This window comes from Buteo buteo, chromosome 4 (genome assembly GCF_964188355.1).
Source record: "Buteo buteo chromosome 4, bButBut1.hap1.1, whole genome shotgun sequence".
Classification (NCBI taxonomy): Eukaryota; Metazoa; Chordata; class Aves; order Accipitriformes; family Accipitridae; genus Buteo; species Buteo buteo.
This window is the reverse complement of record NC_134174.1, coordinates 63,076,933-63,096,109: the sequence shown is the minus strand read 5'-3', so window position 1 is coordinate 63,096,109 and position 19,177 is coordinate 63,076,933. Positions and strand designations below refer to the sequence as shown.

The 19,177-nt window shown below is 41.6% G+C and overlaps 1 protein-coding gene across 3 annotated transcripts in view; it reads left to right on the top strand.

Annotated features, from left to right (window-relative positions):
• The first annotated feature begins 2,975 nt into the window (after nt 1–2,975).
• CACUL1 (CDK2 associated cullin domain 1) overlaps nt 2,976–19,177 on the top strand; it is a 51,380-nt gene continuing 35,178 nt past the window's right edge. For all 3 annotated transcript variants that reach the window (XM_075026485.1, XM_075026484.1, XM_075026483.1), the window contains exons 1-3: nt 2,976–3,439; nt 9,983–10,109; nt 14,579–14,681. In XM_075026485.1, the coding sequence (XP_074882586.1) occupies nt 3,124–3,439; nt 9,983–10,109; nt 14,579–14,681 (546 nt within the window). In that variant the 5' untranslated portion in view covers nt 2,976–3,123. The remainder of the gene's footprint in view (nt 3,440–9,982; nt 10,110–14,578; nt 14,682–19,177) is intronic.

Sequence of the window (19,177 nt, the reverse complement as noted above, 5' to 3'; positions counted from 1 at the left end):
TCTGTTCCTGACAGGCTTCATATATCATTTAACTGCTACCTGTATAGACCCAGCTGTGACATGGAGCACCGCAACAGCTGTTCTGGGATACCTAATAATTCTGCTTTATAAACATAAATATCTGAGGAAAAAGAAAATACCCTTATCTGGTTGATACAAATGTTCATATAAAATTGAAACTATGCAAAAGATAAACATTCAGCAGAAGCAAGTGTCACAGCCTGCTTCTGGGAGCCTAGAAGGAAAAGCTCCCTTGTAGCCTCATTTCTACAAGTTTCTGTGTAGCGAATATTTCTTTAATGACTCACACTTTCCGTGAGTATTGTTAGGAAACCTTGATGTTCCCTTTTAATTTGTAGTAAAGCTTGCGGCTGTGACCTGGTTATCAAAAGTGCTGAGCCAAAAAAAAAAAAAGAAAATATTATGAAGATGTAACGAATGCTTCTGATACTTGTCTAGGTAATTAGATAGGGATCCAGGAGTCTAAAATGAAAGTATGACATCTGCATGTTACTTGTTGGTGAAAGTACTATAGTCTACTGATGAGCTAGTTACAATAAAGACAAGTCAAGTCTCCAGGGATTTCATGGAGACGTGAGGATACTCAGGTCTTGTCAGAATTGCATTTGTACGTTGTGTTCTCCACTAACATTGAAAATAATTATAGCTGTGGTATTGCAAAATGTAACTTTGCCAAGACAGTATTTAAAGCCTGAATCAAACCTCCACATGCTGACAAGGAAAAGATGCAGAGAAGTCTCTGAAGTGCATGCAAAAACAAGTGCCGCTTCAATTGATAGTGCCTTTATCAGCACGCAGTCATGTGTTTGAAATGAGCCATAGATGACTGTTGCAGCTTGTCATTTGCCTTATGGGAGGCAAGAAAGAGCTTCTTGTTTGATTTGTAAGATGAGCTGGCTTGCTGCACAAGGCAACAGAGAAGACTCTGTATAGTGAAGTATTTCCTAAGCTTTTTTGGACTCCCGCCACAAGGAAGTGCAGAGAGTGTAGGCACAGGGCAAGGAACATTGTGAAAGGGATTAGAAAGGAAACATACCTTTAAAGATCATGGCAAAAATAAAACCCCAAAAGACCCCAGCTGGTCAGTAAATTACAGAGATGCTAACAAAAACAGGCATGTGCGACAAAAGAGTATGAAACAGAAAATAAGAAATGCTGGGTTTGTCTTACTTCTCCACTGCTCTTAGATGTTAACATAAGCACTTTCAAAATTAATAAGACAACGATAAAGCTATGCTGATAAGTTCCTGATTTCCCCTCAGGTCACAGTGTTTTTAAATACTGGCAAACCATCTGAGACCCGCTCCTGAGATCAGTGGAAGCGCAGGAGTAGGAGGGTACGACGGAGTTGCTCTGCAGGTTGAGAACACAAAGATGTCTTTCTTGAAGCAGTGAAGACACGCAAACTTCATTTACGTTTCTTTGTGATTACCAGAAAATTGCAACACTTACCTAAGCTAAAATGGTTTGCTGCTTTAGCTTTCAAAGTTTAATATCCATTATAAGTGACGCTATTGATATTTGCGTTGTATTATACAGCCCACTCAGTAAATGCAAAGATGCAGCAGAAGTGAACAAAAAAATGTCCTTTCTGTCCTTTTTCCAGCTGTAGTTAAGGCATAGATAGAAATAGATCAACAGCCAAAGCAGGTGTGTGAATATGCTAAATACATAATCTAAGATTTACGCGTGGTGCGCCAAATCAGCTTTTGGTCTCTGAGACAAACTGTGACTTGCTGGCGTCTAGCAAGGTAGAAAATGGAGAGGACATGGTGTATTGGTTTGAACAGACCGTTGATATTCACTGTGTGATCTTGACGTGTAAGAAAAACACTATTAGTTCAAATATATAAGGAAAAAATGCGATAGGGACCAATTCTTTCCATCGCCTGCCTTTATCAAAGCAACTTGAGACAGACCTGTTCCACAGCGCAGTGAAACCAGTGGCATCTTCTGCTTCTAGAAAACAGGACAATTTTGTCTCATGCTAAAGTAGAAATCGGCGTTTCTATTTGGAAAACAAATTACATGCTTTTCACTTTCCACGAGATATTTTGGAAAGAAGGCTAGACATCTCTGCTTTTATCTATGCTTTTCACTTTTTTTTTTGTTTGCTAGGCAAGAGCGAAACCCCACACAGTGGAAATGTATTTGCAGTAAAACCCCACTATTCATTTCCGTCCTTCCATGGCAGCAGCCAGTTGCAGACGAAAATAAAACCGAAAGTAAGCGTACTTGAAGGCAACTGGACAACGCTAACGAATTGTTTTGAACCGTGACATCGTTCGTGGACAAGACGAACGGTTCTGTGCGTTACTCGCGCAGGCTTTTCCTCAGCAACAGCCGACAGGAATCCCTGTGAGGTGGCAACGTTGTGCCGGCGCTTCACAGAGCGCCAAGTACGAGCGGGAGGGGCGGCAGAACACCCGCAGCCACGTTTTGGGTGGTTTTCTAAGGGGGACTTGGCCGTGGCCGTGGCCGTTTCCCGCCCGGGCCCCCGCCGCCCGCGGAGCGCTTTCCCGCTAGAGGGGGATGCAGCCCAAGGCCCCGAGGCCGACCGCAGGCCCCGGCCCCGGGCGGGGGCAGCCCCTTCTCCTCAGCGAGAGAGGTGAAACCAAAGGCGGGACCTGCCGGAGCCTGCCCTTTCAAATTAAAATTAACCACCGGGCTTGGGACGAGTCGGGGAAGGGGAAACCCGGCCCCGCTCCGCCCGCCCAGCCCTTCTCCTCACAGCTCCGGCGGACCCACCGCCATCCCACAATGCACAGCGGGCTGCCCGCCGGCGAGGGGTCCCGCCTTCTTCCGCACGCCAGCCAATCGCAGCTCCGTCCCGCCGGACTACACTCCCCAGCATGCCCCGCGGCGCGGCAGCGTGTGTGGTGGTTGGCGGCGGGGGGGCGTGTGCGTCCTCCCGGTCCGCTCTGCCGTCTTTCCGCCTGTCGCAAAGTGTCGCGCTGTGCGGCCGGAGCCTGGGCTGGCGGCCGCGGCGAGCCCCGGCGGGCGGAGAGCGGCCGCCATGGGCGGCGGGCGGTGATCCTCCGCCCCGCTTGGCCTCGCTTTTCTCCTGTCCTCGCCGCCCCGGCCGGCAGGCAGGCAGCCGCCATGGAGGAGGAGAGCATGGAGGAGGAGGGCGGCGGCGGCTGCGAGGCCATGATGGACGACCAGAACCACAACAACTGGGGAGCCGGCGGCTACGGGCGGCACCTGCTGGGCCCCGCCGCCGCGCCGCTCGGTGACCGCCTCCTGCGAGGCGCCGCCGCTGCCGCCGCCGGGCCACCGGCCGGGCCGGAGCTCCCCGCGGTGGCCGAGGCCAACGGCGTGCTGCGAGGCTGCGAGCCGGGGGCCGCCGCCGCGGGCAAGGGGGGAGCCGGAGCCATCGCCGCCGCCATCAACATCAACGCCTCGACCTCCAAGTTCCGTGAGTGACCGCCCTGCCCTCGGCCTCGGCCGCACGGGGGGGACCCCGGTGTCAGACCCTCCCTCCCTCCCTCCCCGCTTCTCCCGTGTCTGGGCTCAGGTCGGCCCTATGGCCGGTCCCTGACGTGGGTCTTGGCCCGAGAGGCTTCTCGAAGCAAAATCGAAAGGGTGAAGGCACCTGGGAAGGAGAAAATAGCCTTTCCTGCTCACACCCCAACTGTCTGCTGCTTTCCTGTCACGGCAAGGTGACGTGGTAGATCTGGCTGTTGAACTGGGAGAGCGGGTGTAGGCAGGGTGTTCAGCTGTACGGAGGCACTGTTGCTTTTCCTGAAGCTCTTAGCTCAGGCCGTGTTTTCCTAAAGACTTTTTTTTCTGCCTGAAAAACCCAAAGGTGGGCCTGAAACCTGTTTGTCGTCGCTGACAGCGGATGGCAATGTGTGCAGAGCCCCTGGGAGGGGTCTGCAGTCTTGGAAGGGACGTACGCCTGCAAAGGCCTGACGAGAACGACTGACGGCAAATTTACCCCTCCAAAACATCTTCTGCATATAGCTTTTAACAGAAATGGCCAATTTTGCTGTTGTTTTGCTGAGCTAAGGTTGAGGGAGGGGAAGACCTTTTGCTGTTCATTTCAATTCTGCTTTTATTTCCGGAAGTCACGCCTCTGGGCAAACTATGCCCTTTTCTCTAAAGCTTGCAGAAAACTTGGGTTTGGCTAGTTAAAAGTATTCCTCGAAGTGTAACCGTGTAACTGCCATGATGAAATTTTGATGGGAAATGCACCTTTTTTTCTTTGTTTCCCCCCCTTTCCCCAATGCCAGCTCACCTGTCCAGCTCCTCAGTAGCTCAGCTCCAGAGCTGGTGAGAAGCTTGGAAGTTCAGGCATCTGGATCCCTCCTTCTCTGGTAGCCTTGGATTTCATGGCTCTAGGCACATTGCCAAGGCTAGCAGCTTTGAAGTTGAGGCTCCCAGACTCCATGAGCTTTCTGGCTCTCTGCCTGCCTTGCTTGTCAGCTGCCTGCCTTGCTTGTCAGGGCTCCAGGTACCTTGGGGTGGCTTGTAAGCACTTGAGTCAGTTGAAATGAAATGTCGCTCAGCCTTGCTAAACTCAGCTCTTGAATTCCCAATCGAGAAATTTAGAGTCTTAGTTTTTCCTTCTGTTTCAGAATGAAAATGGTTTTCAAGCTGGATCTTCACCAAATGGGAAGGTGACTTTCCAGCTAATCTGCAATTTATATCTGAGGGGGAGAAGAAGAGGCTGTGCATTATTTTGCTTAGGGTGTGGTTTTTGAGTTCTTGTTTTCACTTCTCCAGCATTGGTATCTCAACCCAATGTCTGTCTTACTGATGTTAAGTATTGTTTTGAAGAAAATGAAAATTCCTGTAAAATACAGAATTCTCTGACTTAAGCTAATTAGAACTTTTCTACACCGTTGTGTTGTGGATAGCTTTGATGGTGTGTGTATATGAACAGAACAAGTCCAGTGAAGTAATGTGCACTGAGAAAGCACAGGAGCTGAGTTGGGATCCTGCCTGTTCTAATCCTGGCTCTGGCAGAGGATCTCTTAATCGCCTCTGTTTAATTTTCAGGTATAGATAGAGGAAGAAAGGTCACTTTCAGTGTAAACGTACAACGAAGAAGCAGACAGTGTGTCCTACACCCCCTTCTGCATGCTCTGTCTTAGCAATGGCAGAATGTGTCAAGAAGCTGATTGTCTGTCTTAAGCTTGATAGGAAAGTTGCCTGTTCTCTGCTGCATGAAGAACTTCTTGCAGTTGAATGAGCAAGGACTCATGCCTTGCTTGCTTCATGACGCAGAGGCTTAGCCTTAGACAGGTTATCCTACAGGTGACCTGCAAAAATGTTGGTGACGTGTAGTTTCCAACAATCCTATGATGAATTGGAGTGCCTCTGATGTTCAGATAGGTCTCTCCTTCCTGATTCTTTCCTCCAAAACAAAAAATCCAGTGCCTGTGTTCCAATACATAATTTCTTGCAGTGTGTTGGTTTTATTCATGTTTGTAGTTGCAGACTAAAGCTGTTTGGTGGGCCTTTTTTGGTCTAATTCAGCTGGCAGAATAATGGAGGAAGAAAGTAAGATGGTGACCCTTTAAAATCTTTTGAAGGGGCCAAATCCAATTCTCCTTCCTTGAGATTTTGGTGAGACTGAGAACTAAAATCAGATATAATAATGCATAGTTCAGTTAATAGCTTTTCTACTGATTAAAGCAACTTAAGAAATTCTTCCATGGTGTGGTAAACTTATAACTAAATCTTTATTTACAGTTGATCAGCTTCAGTCATAGTTACAGATTTATAAAGTAGTAGTGTTATGAAAGATATTTTTCAAAGGCTGTAAGGGAGAAAATAAGAGTAAGAGCATTTAATACTTTAAGCAAAACTCTTCTGTACTAGTAATTGCAGTGTCTTGGTTTTTTCATCCTTTTCAGGCAAGGATTGTTATAAGTGTAGTTGATCCCAGTCCCATTTAGGATGGGCACATGTAGCTGTGAGCATTGGCATATCCATTAAATCTGTTGACTACCCTGTTGCATAATGTAGTTCAGTGCAGTCTGTGTGCTTTGCTGCGTAGGCAAATTGTCTGATGAAGAAAAAGTTTAACATTACTTTAACTAACCAGTCTTAACGCAGACTGAGAAACATGTAACAAAAATAGAATAGAATTGAAAGCAACTACAGGGCAGACTCATAAACGTGCTAATATATGCTAGGATGTATCAGGCAGGGGATACAGCAAAATCTATTGTGTAAACACGCACATGATGGCTGAGAAAAAGGAAAGCGTAGAGCCACAGCAATAGCTACAAGTCTGTAGATTAGTCTCAGACATCTGCTTGAAGAGTCTGTACACTTTGACAAAATATTTTAGGATTGTGGGGTGCATTGCTAATTAAGCAGTAAAGCTTCATATATGTCACTTGAGATGAAGTAAAGCTTCTGAAGGATGCCTAGCTGCTTTCTTTGATTTTTATTGTCAGAATAAATGACAGATAATTGTCAGACTGATGTCTGCTTACTTGACAGTAGGTTGGCTTACCTGTCCTGCTCTGTCCCCTGCTTTTATAGCTATGGTTTTAAAAGAAGGATGGTTTTTATATGTGAACATAGTAAGCGTTTTGAGTAGCTTTTCAGGTTAACTTGTCTCATCTAAATAACAAAACCAACAGTATCAATGATTTTTTTTTTTAATTATTATTCTATTCTTCATGTCCTGTACATATTACTCTTCCAGCATCTTTTTTAAGCTGTGTGTAAGTTTTTCTTATCAATTTCATGGGGGACGTATACCTCCTCTTAGACTTTTTGCTTTTGTTTTTTTAAAGTCTTAGTGTTTTTTGCCATTCTTTTGATTGAAGTTGATATCAAAGAATTTGGTAGCTTGGAGCAGGCTATGTTTCAATTATGGCTATGGTACTGAAGTATCTAGGTTATCAAGTGAAGCTCATGCATATTCTTTTTCACTTAAATGGTTTCACTGCTGCATTTGACTTAAACAGTTTTTCTTTTGAACTTTTCTTTATATGGAAAAGCAGCAGTTGCTTCTCAGGCTTTACTTGTGAAGTCTTTTATAATTCACTGGAAGATACTGGCTTCCTTTCTATCCGATCAGACTGATTTCTCTCCCAACCCCGCCCCAAACTCGCTGTAGTTGGACAAAATCATGCATTCTAGCATGCTTTGTTACAAAAAGTCTGTGTCACTTCTCAGAAACTTAATAAATCTCAATGAAACAAAAGTCATCTTTTAGTATCATCCTTTCCTTGGGAGGAATGTAATGGAGGCTGTTGGACAAATCCTTCTAAATCTTGAATACCTAATATAGGGATTAACATTTAAGAATGACATCCTAAAAAGATAGAAAAGTAAAAAGTTAAAGATGTTTCTGAAAGGGCAGTCTGTCTTTTCTTTCTAAGGATTTGTGTGATTTCTTTCCTTCCTGGTCTTGAGTTTGTTCTTGCAGAGATTGTAATTGGAGGACGCAACTTTAAGTCACCCTTCGCTTTTTTTTTTTTGTGTGTGTAAGCACTGCCAGAAAAAAAGGACGTAAAAGTAATTTGTTTTCTGGATTAGAAGAATAAAAATAGTGATTGTTCAGTGTGTAGTCTTTGGACTTTTAACTATATAAATATTATGGTTGGCTTCGTTTCAGAACTGAAGTGTGGAAATCAAATAAAATAGTACTTGTAGGAGTCTTCTGAATAAAAATGAAGCTTTTCTAGAATGTTACTTTGAACTTATCAGTGTTTCCTATGCAAGCCTCTTGGGGCTGTTTGTAAAATTTTACCTGTGCAGCACTTCTAATGGGCAGGCCTTCTTGTCTGCTGCTGCTTTCATCTTCTACATTGTAAAAAAAAAAAAAAAAAAAAATTGACATCTCAACAGCCTGTTAAACACTGTAAAATAGTTTTTTTCAATTCTTACTTGACTATTTTCTTTCAAATGAATAGAGCTCATTTAATATGTTAAACCAGATGTGGGTGTGATTATACATTGAAATCTTAAGTCAAGACTTGGTCTAATATTTATGCTGACTTCAGTTTAATGTTTTGTGTGGAAAAGAGCGCTTCTGTGGAGACCCACCTCTTTCGGGGTAACAAAGTGAAATACAAATGTTAAGATTTGCTGCTGACTATGAATAGTAAAGCTACTACATGGAAGCTGGTCCTGAGAACATCTGCCCGGAGCCTGAGCTCTGTAAGACACGAGAACTCAAGCAAGTCATTGCAAGACAGATGAATAAGGGATGATTTTACTGTCAGGCAGGTGTTGTGCTGTTCCTGACTGCACGGATGCTTTGTGGAGGTGACTTGCTGGACATGTTAACTTATGTCCTGGTAGTTGCGTACCCGGACTCGTAACCTTTATCAACCTGTTAGTGAATGGTGTCATACTTTTAGATAGCAGGCCGGAGTGTTGGGACAGCATCCTGCAGCGTTTGGTGGTGGTGGTGACCTGTTCACTAATCAGACACATACTGTGTTAACTAGATCCGTTTCTGTAACAGGTATGAAGCAAAAGTGAACCAATGACTAGGTGGGGGAAGAGGGAGCTAGGAGTACTGCACTAACATTCTTCACTAAGCAAAGTTTCTGGCTGAAATACCTTGAGACGACACACAACAGGAATCTGTAATACCTGCTCTTACAGATAGTGTCTGTAAGACATTTCTTGTCTCACACCTCTCTTATTCCACATTTTCTTTATACTCTTCTTTTTCTCATGATAACTGTTTTGCCTGTATTTACCTAGAATTGTTCTTCGTAATGCTGCCAAAAGTGACTTACCCAGCTCCTTTCAGCCCTTTGTGAAAATAACATTTCAGAAACCTTGCTCTTCAAACCCAGCAGTGAATCTACATTTACGCATGTATTTAAAATGCAGCCCTATTCAAAATATTTCTTTTCAGTGCAGTGTCTAAACTGGCTTGTTTGGGGTGGGAACTGTCTTTATTCTCTGTTCTATATAGCCCAGACCCACATGTGGAGTTCAAATGAAGAAATTACTTTAGATTTCCTGGACTGGATAATTTTGATGTGAAGTATACCCTGTGCTGTTATTTACTGAGGGCTTTGTTTTGAGTGGGTGCTGTGAAGCTATGGTGGTGTGACAAGGCAGCAAGGCAGTCCTGTGAGTACATCTCTGAAGGGAAGGTGCTAACCCTTCTCCTGTGGCTGCTGTTGGAGCTGAGCCATGCGTGGTTGGTTCAGAAATCCTCCCTGAAAAGAGAGAGATTAAAACTCTTCTGTGTCTGTGAAGACACACTGAGGGGCTTGTGCAAGAAGATGCCCTTGGGAAGCTCAGGGAGAAAATTAGGGAGTGATGGGGAACGGGAACGCTAATTTAAATGCCTCCTATTCTTCCCTGTGTTGATTCTTATCTGGAAAAGGAGTATTATTGTGTCTGCTAGAGGGAAAAGGAGTATTATTGTGTCTGCTAGAGGGGGAGCTGTAATACATATCCAAAAAAGTCGCCCGGGAGCCTAACTGCAATTGAAGGCAGAGGGAATTGCATCACTTTTTAGGCCAAGGAAGCTTCTGGTCCCACCTGAGACTTGTAAAATTAATATATCTGCTGGGAAGGAGTATGCCAAAAACTAACAGTCTTGGCCAAAGCTTGTTCTCCTGTATGTAAGGACCCAGTGTTAATTGTTGATTCTGGACTCCCACAAAGTTGTGTAATTTATTAATCTGAACTAACTACTGAACTACACTTTTTTTTTTTATAATTATTATTATTATTACATTGTCATGCTAGAACTCCCAGGACTTTGCTTTTTCCCTGCTACTTGGGACCATAAGAAATATGCAAGCACTGATTTGGCAGGTTTTCTGATTTTATTTTCTGTAAATAAAAAGGTACAAATTCAAGTCTGGGCTTTAGTTTTAGATGAGGTTATCTTAGCGAAAGTGAATGGTTCCCAGTGTTTTTGGCCAGCTGATTGGTGTGATCTGAAATTGCAGAGCATTTACTTGCTTCTAATCTTTTAGCTAAGATTAGTAAATGTAGTTTTGTCTCTTTCTTGTAGTGATGAATGTTATAACAATTGAAGACTATAAGAGCACATATTGGCCAAAGTTGGACAGTGCCATAGATCAGCTTTTAACTCAGAGTCCTGGTGACTACATCCCTATCTCCTACGAACAAATATACAGGTAAGGAAATCTTTTTATGTTACTTTTTTTTTCTTTTAAGTTAAATGTTTGTTTTATCTTGCAGCCTGTGCATATGTTATTTTGTATTTATGAGGAGGAGAGTGGGAAGGTTATGGAAGTAACAATATTGTTTAAATGGCTGGAATGAGTGAGTAAGATACAGGTCTTGACATCCCATGTTAACAGCAATAAATGCTAGAGAATTAAAATGCATAAGTGCTGAAAACATTAACATTAAAGTAAGCTCCACCGCAGTTGCTTAATGTAATATATTAAGAAATGTATTAAAGTCTCAACATCCCTTTCATCAAAGGGGAAGAAAAGACTGGCATAATAGGTGTTTGAGTTAATGTTTCAAAAGGCTTCTTTGTCATGTCTAATAGGAATCAATTTGGTGCAGTAGAGGTGCGGAAGTAAATAGAAGCAACTGGTGCCAGGGTCTGTCCATATAAACTATCATTTGTGTTTTGCATCAGGTAGATTTGGTCTGATTTTCCCCTTGCCCAGCCATCCCACTGCATGTGTGGTTAGAGGCTGTCTGAAAGACTGGCACAAGGTTCAGTCCTTTACATCTCCATTCTTGTCTGGAGAACATTTGATTTGTACCTGGCCTGGAGCTGCAGTTTACTTTGCTTTAAAAGGGATCTAGTGACACACCAGAACTGCCTTGTAGACTAAGCTAGTGCACAGTGGTGGGGATAGTAGGGGATTTGCTTCAAAACCACACTACTGCTCCAAACCAAAATGCTAAGTGCTTTAGAGATCTGGCAGTTTCTTAAGAGATTGACTAAAATGGAGATTTTTGTTCTGTAGGTGACAGGTATCCAGGACGTTGGTAAATAGGCTGGAAACTGGGTAGCTGCTGCTGCATTTGCTGGCCAAGACACCATTAAAACTACTGGCCCTTGCCAGCAACACAACTAGTAGCGCTGCTGTCTTGATTTTCTTTACCATAGTGTTGCACTCGATGAAATAATGCTGGCAGCTCAGTCACTGATTGCCATGTTTAGAGGCTTTCAGCTCTGTTGTCTCCTGCCCGCTTCGTCTCTCCAGTTTGAAACTTTGGATTAGGGAATCGTATCCAAGAAGGGCAGGTGTTTAGTCTTCCCTCTTAAGTCCAGTTAAAATCTTTAATAATTTTCCTCTTTCATCTCCAAACTTTTGGAACTGCTGACTCAGACATCAGCATGTGTCTCAGTAACTGAAGTCGTAAATTTGAACTGAGAGACATTTTGCAGCTTTAGTGTAAGTAATCAAAATCCTTTTCCTAGCTTGAAATCCCCAATGTGCAAACAACTGTCAGTAAGAGTTAAGCCAGCATCTCTCTGTAGTCATCTCTGATAAAGAGTAGGTGTACAAAGTTAATGCTTTAATACCTAGAGTAGACCTGTACCTAGTTATGGGTTTCAGATAACTGCAGTATATCTTTGCCATCTTTTTACTGCTCAGAAGTTTTGTTTCTTAAAGGAATAATGGGGTTTAAGTTTCTCATAGATAACCCTTAGACATCAGGGTGACTCTTGATGCAGTATTGTAATGATGCACAGATGTCTGTTGCATGTATTTTGCCAAAACAAAAGATTGTCTGTAGTTCAGTGTTACTGATAAAGCTACTGTGTCAGTTTTTAAAATTTTCTTTTAAAAATTATGTCTGTGGATGTAATTACTCTGACACAGCCTCTTCCAACCAGGAGGGTTTTTTATGTTTTTTTTTAAATTTTATTTTAGAGGGTGTCCCTTTGCTTGACTTATGATCTAGACAACATAGATTGAGGATGGAAGAAAAACTGCTTTTTTGTTGAATTTAATGATGATGCTTGCTTGGAGTGTTACAGAAAGCCTGCAGCAGACTTGAGGTTTAGATCCTCTCTGCTTCCCTAGGCTAGTTCTTTAGTCTGAAAATGGGGTGGTTTTTGAAGTGGTTCAAACAGCTACCTATCTTTTATATTTTTTTACAGTGAAACTGAGCTGAAAATACAGTGGTCTTTTTGATCGTCTTTGTGCTGACTAAAGGAATCAAGGTTTCCATAAAGCAAACTCAAAATATATTATTAGATACTCAAGCTACTGTATTTGACATGATCAGTGATAACTGTAGGTGTCTACTCCACAGCAGTGAAAGCTAGGAGATAACTTCAAAGGTGTGTATGCAGATACTTACTACGGATCAGTTTACCCATAAGGTATCAAAGTGTGACTAGTGACTGTTTTCATCTTTGAGTCCAAAGCCTGCCTGTGCATAGTCACTTCCTGTTACAAGGGTTAAATATATTGACACATGTGAAGGAAACTTTGAGATGAGGAAAACGTGAACAGCAAAGTTGTACTTCTGGCAAGCGTTACAACTGCCTCCCAGGTACAATGCAGTTAGATTGATGTTCTTCAAGACAACTTACAGAACTCAGATCTTCATCCCTTGCACTAAATGCTTACCTTCTAATGTCCTGCTTGAGTCTTCCTTTTCCTAAGGTGCTTGGTTATGCTAAAGGACTAACAAGCTGGTGACTTCCTTTGGGTAGTAGCAGGGCAAGGATGATTCACAGAATCAGCCCGCAATCCGGAACTGAAAACAGGATCTGAAAATGGGGAAGGAACCTCTAAATAGAAGTGTTCAAATAAAATGTAAACACGCTCTGCACGTACTTACAAAGACTGGTGTTTGACTACAGAATGTGTTGCAGAAGTAGGTATAGCAATATTGTATGTAAGGCTAAGCAGAGGTGTACTTTAAAATTCAGTTTAGTTACATCATTGCAAGTGGTCAACTTGTGGAAGTGGCTATATACTGGTTAGTTATGGAGCAAACAAATGTATGGCCATTTGCTTTGTTACCTAGCTGGCTGGTTTGTAAGAGGTAACAAAAATCAGTCTGGCTTTTCTTATCAGTGTTTCTGTCTTTGGTATTTTTGCTGTTACTGCATCATACCAAAATGTCTTTTGCACTTGCTTGTTCCAAAATAGGATCTGCTATTGGTAGAATTCATGTGAAAGAAACAGGACGATTTTGACTGTTATTTAAATAATATCAAACTACAGATACTGAATTATTTTTTAAATATAATAGTAGGAGAGGTGTGGGGTGTCTTTTGGTTTTTAAGAAATAGCATGGTTTGCCAAATGAGGAGGCTTTGCATAGGGGTGAATGCTGTACTTTTGAGGCTTTTGAAGTTGTCAAAGGGAATAAATGCGAACTTCTAGAAATTAGTGATAATTCACTGGTAAAAAACTTCCTCCAGAAGAAGCCCAATAGCCCATAGTCTATAGTTGTTTTAATCCCATCTTTGCAGTTTGTTTGTCATTGTACCACCTTCTCAGCAGAGAATTGGAATGTCATAATTCCCCTGCAGAGAGACAGTGTTGTTGTACCATAGCTTTAGGGTTTTAAAAACCTATTAAAAACCTGTAGAATTCAAGTCTAAGATCTGGACCTTGCTGGAAATAGTTTTTTTGTGCATGTCCTATGGGGAGGTCTCTGGCCTAAATTGCTCGCTGTCACATTACTCCATACAGAGGGACTGAGAGGAAAGCAGAACAGAGGCATGGGGAGGAGGTTTGGCTTGCCCAAGATATCAGGTGAAGTCTTCCTTGTGCCTCTTGATTTTTGGCAGCTAGCTTTCAAAATGCTGACTTCAAAGAATGAAAGCACTCGAGAGAAAAAGCTGTTTGGTACAGACAATGTTGGTGTTAGCCCTGACGATGATGACTACCTTAATGTAACTTCTTCCTGAAAGTAATACATATATTTGTTTTACAACTGTTGTAAATTTGTTTTCAATACATAGCCTTATTTTTCAGATATGTGTTATTGACTATGAGAGCAATAAAATGTTCTTAAAAAGCAAAGGTAACACTGAAGACCAGAGTTAACGCAGCCAAGCCATGGGAAGTAGAATTAAAGTTTTGTTGCTCTGTCTCTGCATTTTTGTTTATTATGAAAATGTAGGGTTTTCTTAGAATTTAGGTAACAAAGGATGGAGTAACATGCTTGGGTTTCTAATTTTAGAACTTTTGCTGTTTCGTTCTGAAATGTTAGCATGGTTTTGGTGTAACTTCTATGACTGCATGTCAGTGTTGCCCTTCTTTTAGTAAGGGTTTTGCCCTAGAATATGCATATAATCATTAAGCCCGCTTATTTTAATGGAGACTTCATTCACATAGGAGAGACAAAAGCCAGAATTAGGACTGTGCTGTTGACAGAATTATCCTGGCTGTTCTAAAGTGCACTGTTAAGAGAACTCAAAGTGAGGTTGGGGAGGGGGAATGGGATGGACACACTGGGGCCTCCAGGGGAGACTTAAGAGTCTGCTGGAGCTCATTCCAAGCTTAGGACTGTATTTAAAAGTTCAGCAATCATTCAGTTAACTCTATTATCCTCTAAATTGAGACTTGAACAAAATATTTTGAAGTCTGTTACCCTTCATTGCAAACTGTTGTAAGTTCATTGTTTGTTCCTATATTTGTTTCTGCAGTTGTGTGTATAAGTGTGTATGCCAGCAGCATTCGGAACAGATGTATAGTGACCTAATAAAAAAGATAACTAACCACTTAGAGAGAGTCTCAAAGGAGCTGCAGGTAAGAAGCTGCACAATCTAATTCTGTCTTTCCTGGGATCTGTGATTATATCAGAGCAGCATGTAGATGGCCCATGGAGGGGATTGCCATTAAGACTGATTTACAGGAGTTTACTAAATTGCGGACTACTTCATTTGCTAACTGGCTGTCAGGCTGAATACCAACTACTAGATCCAATTGTATGGCGCTGATTAGCTTTAGAGATCTGAACCACGTGGAGAGCAGTGGCTAAACCTGAATATGTAATATAGAATCAAAGATTAGAGAATCTACAGTATAATCTAGGATGTAAATGCTTCAGTCAAACATGATCTGAGCATATGACATGGATGTCTGCCATTGCTGTGTTAATCTCTATAAACGGTTTATGGTCCAGCACAAAAGGGAAAATCTAAAGGAAAAAATTGAAGCGAATTAAATATGAATTGTGAAGTATAAACTAGAAATTATTGCATATGAAAGTATTGTGCTATGGTTTATTCTGCATTTTTCTTGCCTATCTCTAGATGTCAGTGGTTTACAGCAGTCCTAATACAGTTTGTATATCCCTATCCTTCTCTGCATCTTATTTGTGCATCCATGTTTGTTTTCATGTGTGTTCCTTGTTGAAAATTCCTTTTCGGCTAGAATCAACAGGCATGTTCTTGAAATTGTCATTGCTGTATCAACAGCACTGTTTTATTTCCCCACAGCTTTTGTCAGTTCCATAACTGATGTTTGATTTCCATAGTGACTTGCAGTGTGTCAAGTAGGGACGCCAAATACAAAGGAACCCTTAGTTACAGCAGCTCCTTCAGTGCTTCTGACAATTGATAACTAATTTCTGTCAGTCAAAAGCAGTCTTACTACTTTTAACTGCATCAGGTACTTCTGGCTAAGCATGAATTCCCATCAAAATATATAGCACTGTGATCGCTCTGATGTCCTTCTCGCTTCACTATTTTCCTCTTGTTGCTTTCCTTATAAAGAAACATAACCACCCTGCACTTAATGGGCACTGTCTTTGGGACAGTCTTTGACTATAAAATATCTAGGTCATCTTGAGCTATGTTCTTTGCTTCTCTTTTACAATTTCTTTATTCCTTGTGGAATGACAGCCTCATTGTTCTGTAAAAATTGGTTAGAGTAGATGGACATAGTATTTAAAATAAAGCCTTCCCTTGGTTCTGCTGAGCTGGTGCAGCCTGTACATTTTTCTTCTGCTTGTGAGAACTACTAATCATTGCAGCTGTACAGGTTTGGCCAGTTCTTCTGATACATCCCGTGGTAGTGTACTGCATTACTTGCTTTGAATTTGGGAATACTCCAAATTCTTTACTCTGTGGTAGTCCTTGATTGTTTCCTCTGAAGCTCCAAAACTGACTGAGGCAGCTGCTTTTAAAGTTTGCTTTAGCACATATGTGCATTAAATGCTTATGCCTAAAACCAAGGCTGCCTTCTGAACATCAGCTGTTGAAAAAATAACTGAGACAACTATTTAATGCAATCTTTGTTTTGCAAAAGTTTCCTTATGTAGGTTAGACACACCTTTGTGGTAGGTGGCAAGAGGACTATAATACACTCCAAGATGGTATCATGCTATATTACGTGAGTGAGTTTTGCCTGACACAAACGTGACTTTGGTTTTGGATGCTGAATCCATCTTTTTGAGCCACTTGAAGTAAAACTCGCATGCCTTAGGAAATTGTCCTGTAAAGAAACTGTTTTAACTGTGGGCTGTGAAATTTACTCTTAAGGAATAACTTTACTATAATATATTTTATTATCCTGATGCTTCTTTTATCTTAATACATTTTGGTGACACTCAGTCACTTGGGTTTTATGTTGAAAATGTGGTGCTAAATCTTTACCCTAGTAACAACAACAAATTACTTCGTAAATGTTGGTCACTTGGAAGTGTCTGGTTCACACAGGCAAACAATACAAAACCCCTAAATATGAATCCTTTTAATGCACAATATGTGGTGTTTTGCTTTCTCTGACATAAACTCATTCCACTTGCTGACAGTATTTAAACTAATTGCAGAGTTCTGTTTAGTTGGCAAGGTGTGACTTAATGCAAGATAATTTTTATTTTTTTTTTACATGCAGAGATGCAAATGTAGCCCAATATAAGCAGGAATGTTGGTTTGTGTGAGAAAGCAGATGATCATGAGAACTGAAATGGCAGGCAAATGCAATGTCTTATTCTGGACAAGCCAAGCAGCTCTGTGTAGAAGTGCAACAGTTTAATGGCAAGTGGATTGCAGAATATATGCATGTAACCAACATGCCAGAGCAAGCTGTTTCCTACAAGAACCACTCATCAACAGCAAAAGCAGTAAACCTGTCAGATACCAAATAGTAGAAGTGGGAGCATCTCAGGGGACCGGTCAGACTTGCTCTTGCATGGTTCTAGCCTTATTGGAGTTTGTCTTCTTTCTGCGTGGCATTCACTGCAGAAATTCCCTATATTATTTTTCTTCCCCTGTATGCTTAGCCCTCAGCTTGCCTGACCAGCTGGCCTCAGCTGAAGTCAGAAGCGTGGTGGGCACTCAGGTGCCCTGAGCTGGGTGTCTTGGGTGCTGCCACCAGGGCCCCATGGTCACACAGGGCCACGCACATACTCCCCGGTCATCCCCTGCGTGACTTCTGCTCTCCCAGACTGTGAGACACCTTGTGTGGCATTGACGTTTGTCACCACGTGTACTCTTGAAGGTCTGCTTCGCAGGTTTTCAACTAAAAATCCAATTTTCAGTGGTGGCAGTATGGCATTACGAAAATGTGGGTGGGGCTGATGGATTCTCTGCGTGTTAGGTGTTGGGTGAAAAGCAGTGAATGTTGCCTCCTGATTAGTAGTACATTGAGATGAGATGAATTGCCTGTCATCAGACCATCAGCTCTTTGATATGGGGCCTCCTATATCCCAAGACATTTGTAGCTCCCTCCTTACTATGTGTGTAAGTAAATGATCCTCTCTTCAGGCTGTTTCAGTTATGGAAAGACTTCCTTTCTTGCAGCTGATGTGTGACCAGTTTCTTTGCATTACTAAGACTGAGTTTTGCCATGTGGAGCTTCCAGTAGTTGAGAATTAAATTTCCCTAATTCTTGAGTTGATGAGAGTTTTGTATTTTGTGTGCTTAAAAAAAAAAAAAATAAAATAATGGGTGGCTGCAGAAAACACAAATGAACATGTTTCCTGTTGTCTTGAGGTCTGTGAAGCCTGCAGTGTACAGATGATTTTTCCAAGATGCTTTATTTGGAAGCATTTTATTGGTAATGGACATAGCCCATTATGTTGTGGTTTAAAATAATGACAGCTGTTTTTGTGGGTAAGTGCTGAGTCACTCAGATGTATGAGGTAGGGTGGATACACAGGCATATGCTTTCAAATTAAATACATCTATTTTTAAAATGAATAAAACTATATTTGCATTAGGCACTAGTGTTTCCGGCTTACCTTATTCTTATGCACTCTGATAAAGTCATTTAAAATCAGGTACTCTGCCCATTACATATCTCTTCAGCAAAAGACACTGGACAGTACTTTAAGCATTGACAGTCAAAATGCACTGAGGCATTGAGCTGCCCTGTGACAAAAGTAGCTTTTTTTGTGTAAGTGCAGTGAAATATTTTCATTTTAGTTAGAATAATCTCAATAATTCCTTTAGGAAATGACTGAGAGCTGAAAAACAGTTCTTTGTCATGTTGCACCCTCTTTTTTATTTAGAGAAAAGAGAAAAAGGGATCTGTTGTTTTTTGTTTGTGTGTTTGTTGCTTTTTTTTTTTTTTGCCTTGACCAAAACAGTTGAACTCACTGTGTGTCATTTTTATGTTCATTGAAGTTAATAAGAGAGAATCAGTCTTTTGCTGAGTAAATAAACACTGGTTTTCTTGCATTGTTTCTATTTTAAATCAAACAGAAGTGGTAGAGCTAAACCACCAGAATTTCTTGCTTAAATTCCATCTGTCTAAAAGCATTGGGTTAAATTTGGAACCAATTGCTTGTAATATACTTAAGCTCCTGAGCACTCCAGAGGGCTCGGGTTTTTTCTTCTCCATTATGTCTTGAGATATGTATGAATATGCGTGTGTATTTTTTTATTATTATTATGAACAATATATTTCTATTGTAATGAACATGACCGAACTGAGCAGTCAGTGGTGTTGGTAGGTAATTTGCGTGGCTGCCGTGTGTCCCCCAGGACCTGCAGATTTAGGGTCTTCGCTGTGCAATGCCAGAAAGCTTTCCTGCCTCATATTAATCCTTACAACTTCTCAGCCTTCTGTCTTGTCAGCTCTCAAACCCATCAGTGCAGTGTGTGAAAATATCTTCTCACCTATTGTTTCCTTGGAAGAATATGCGTTGGAGTCAGGTTACTGTAAAAGCTATTCCACTGTTTTGAGGAGTGCCAAGTCTCTGGGAACTGAGTGCCTTGTATCACATCACTGTCGGTTGCCATCTGTTCTTAAAAATATGTCAGCCATATCTGTTGTGGACAATCTGTTCCTTCCTT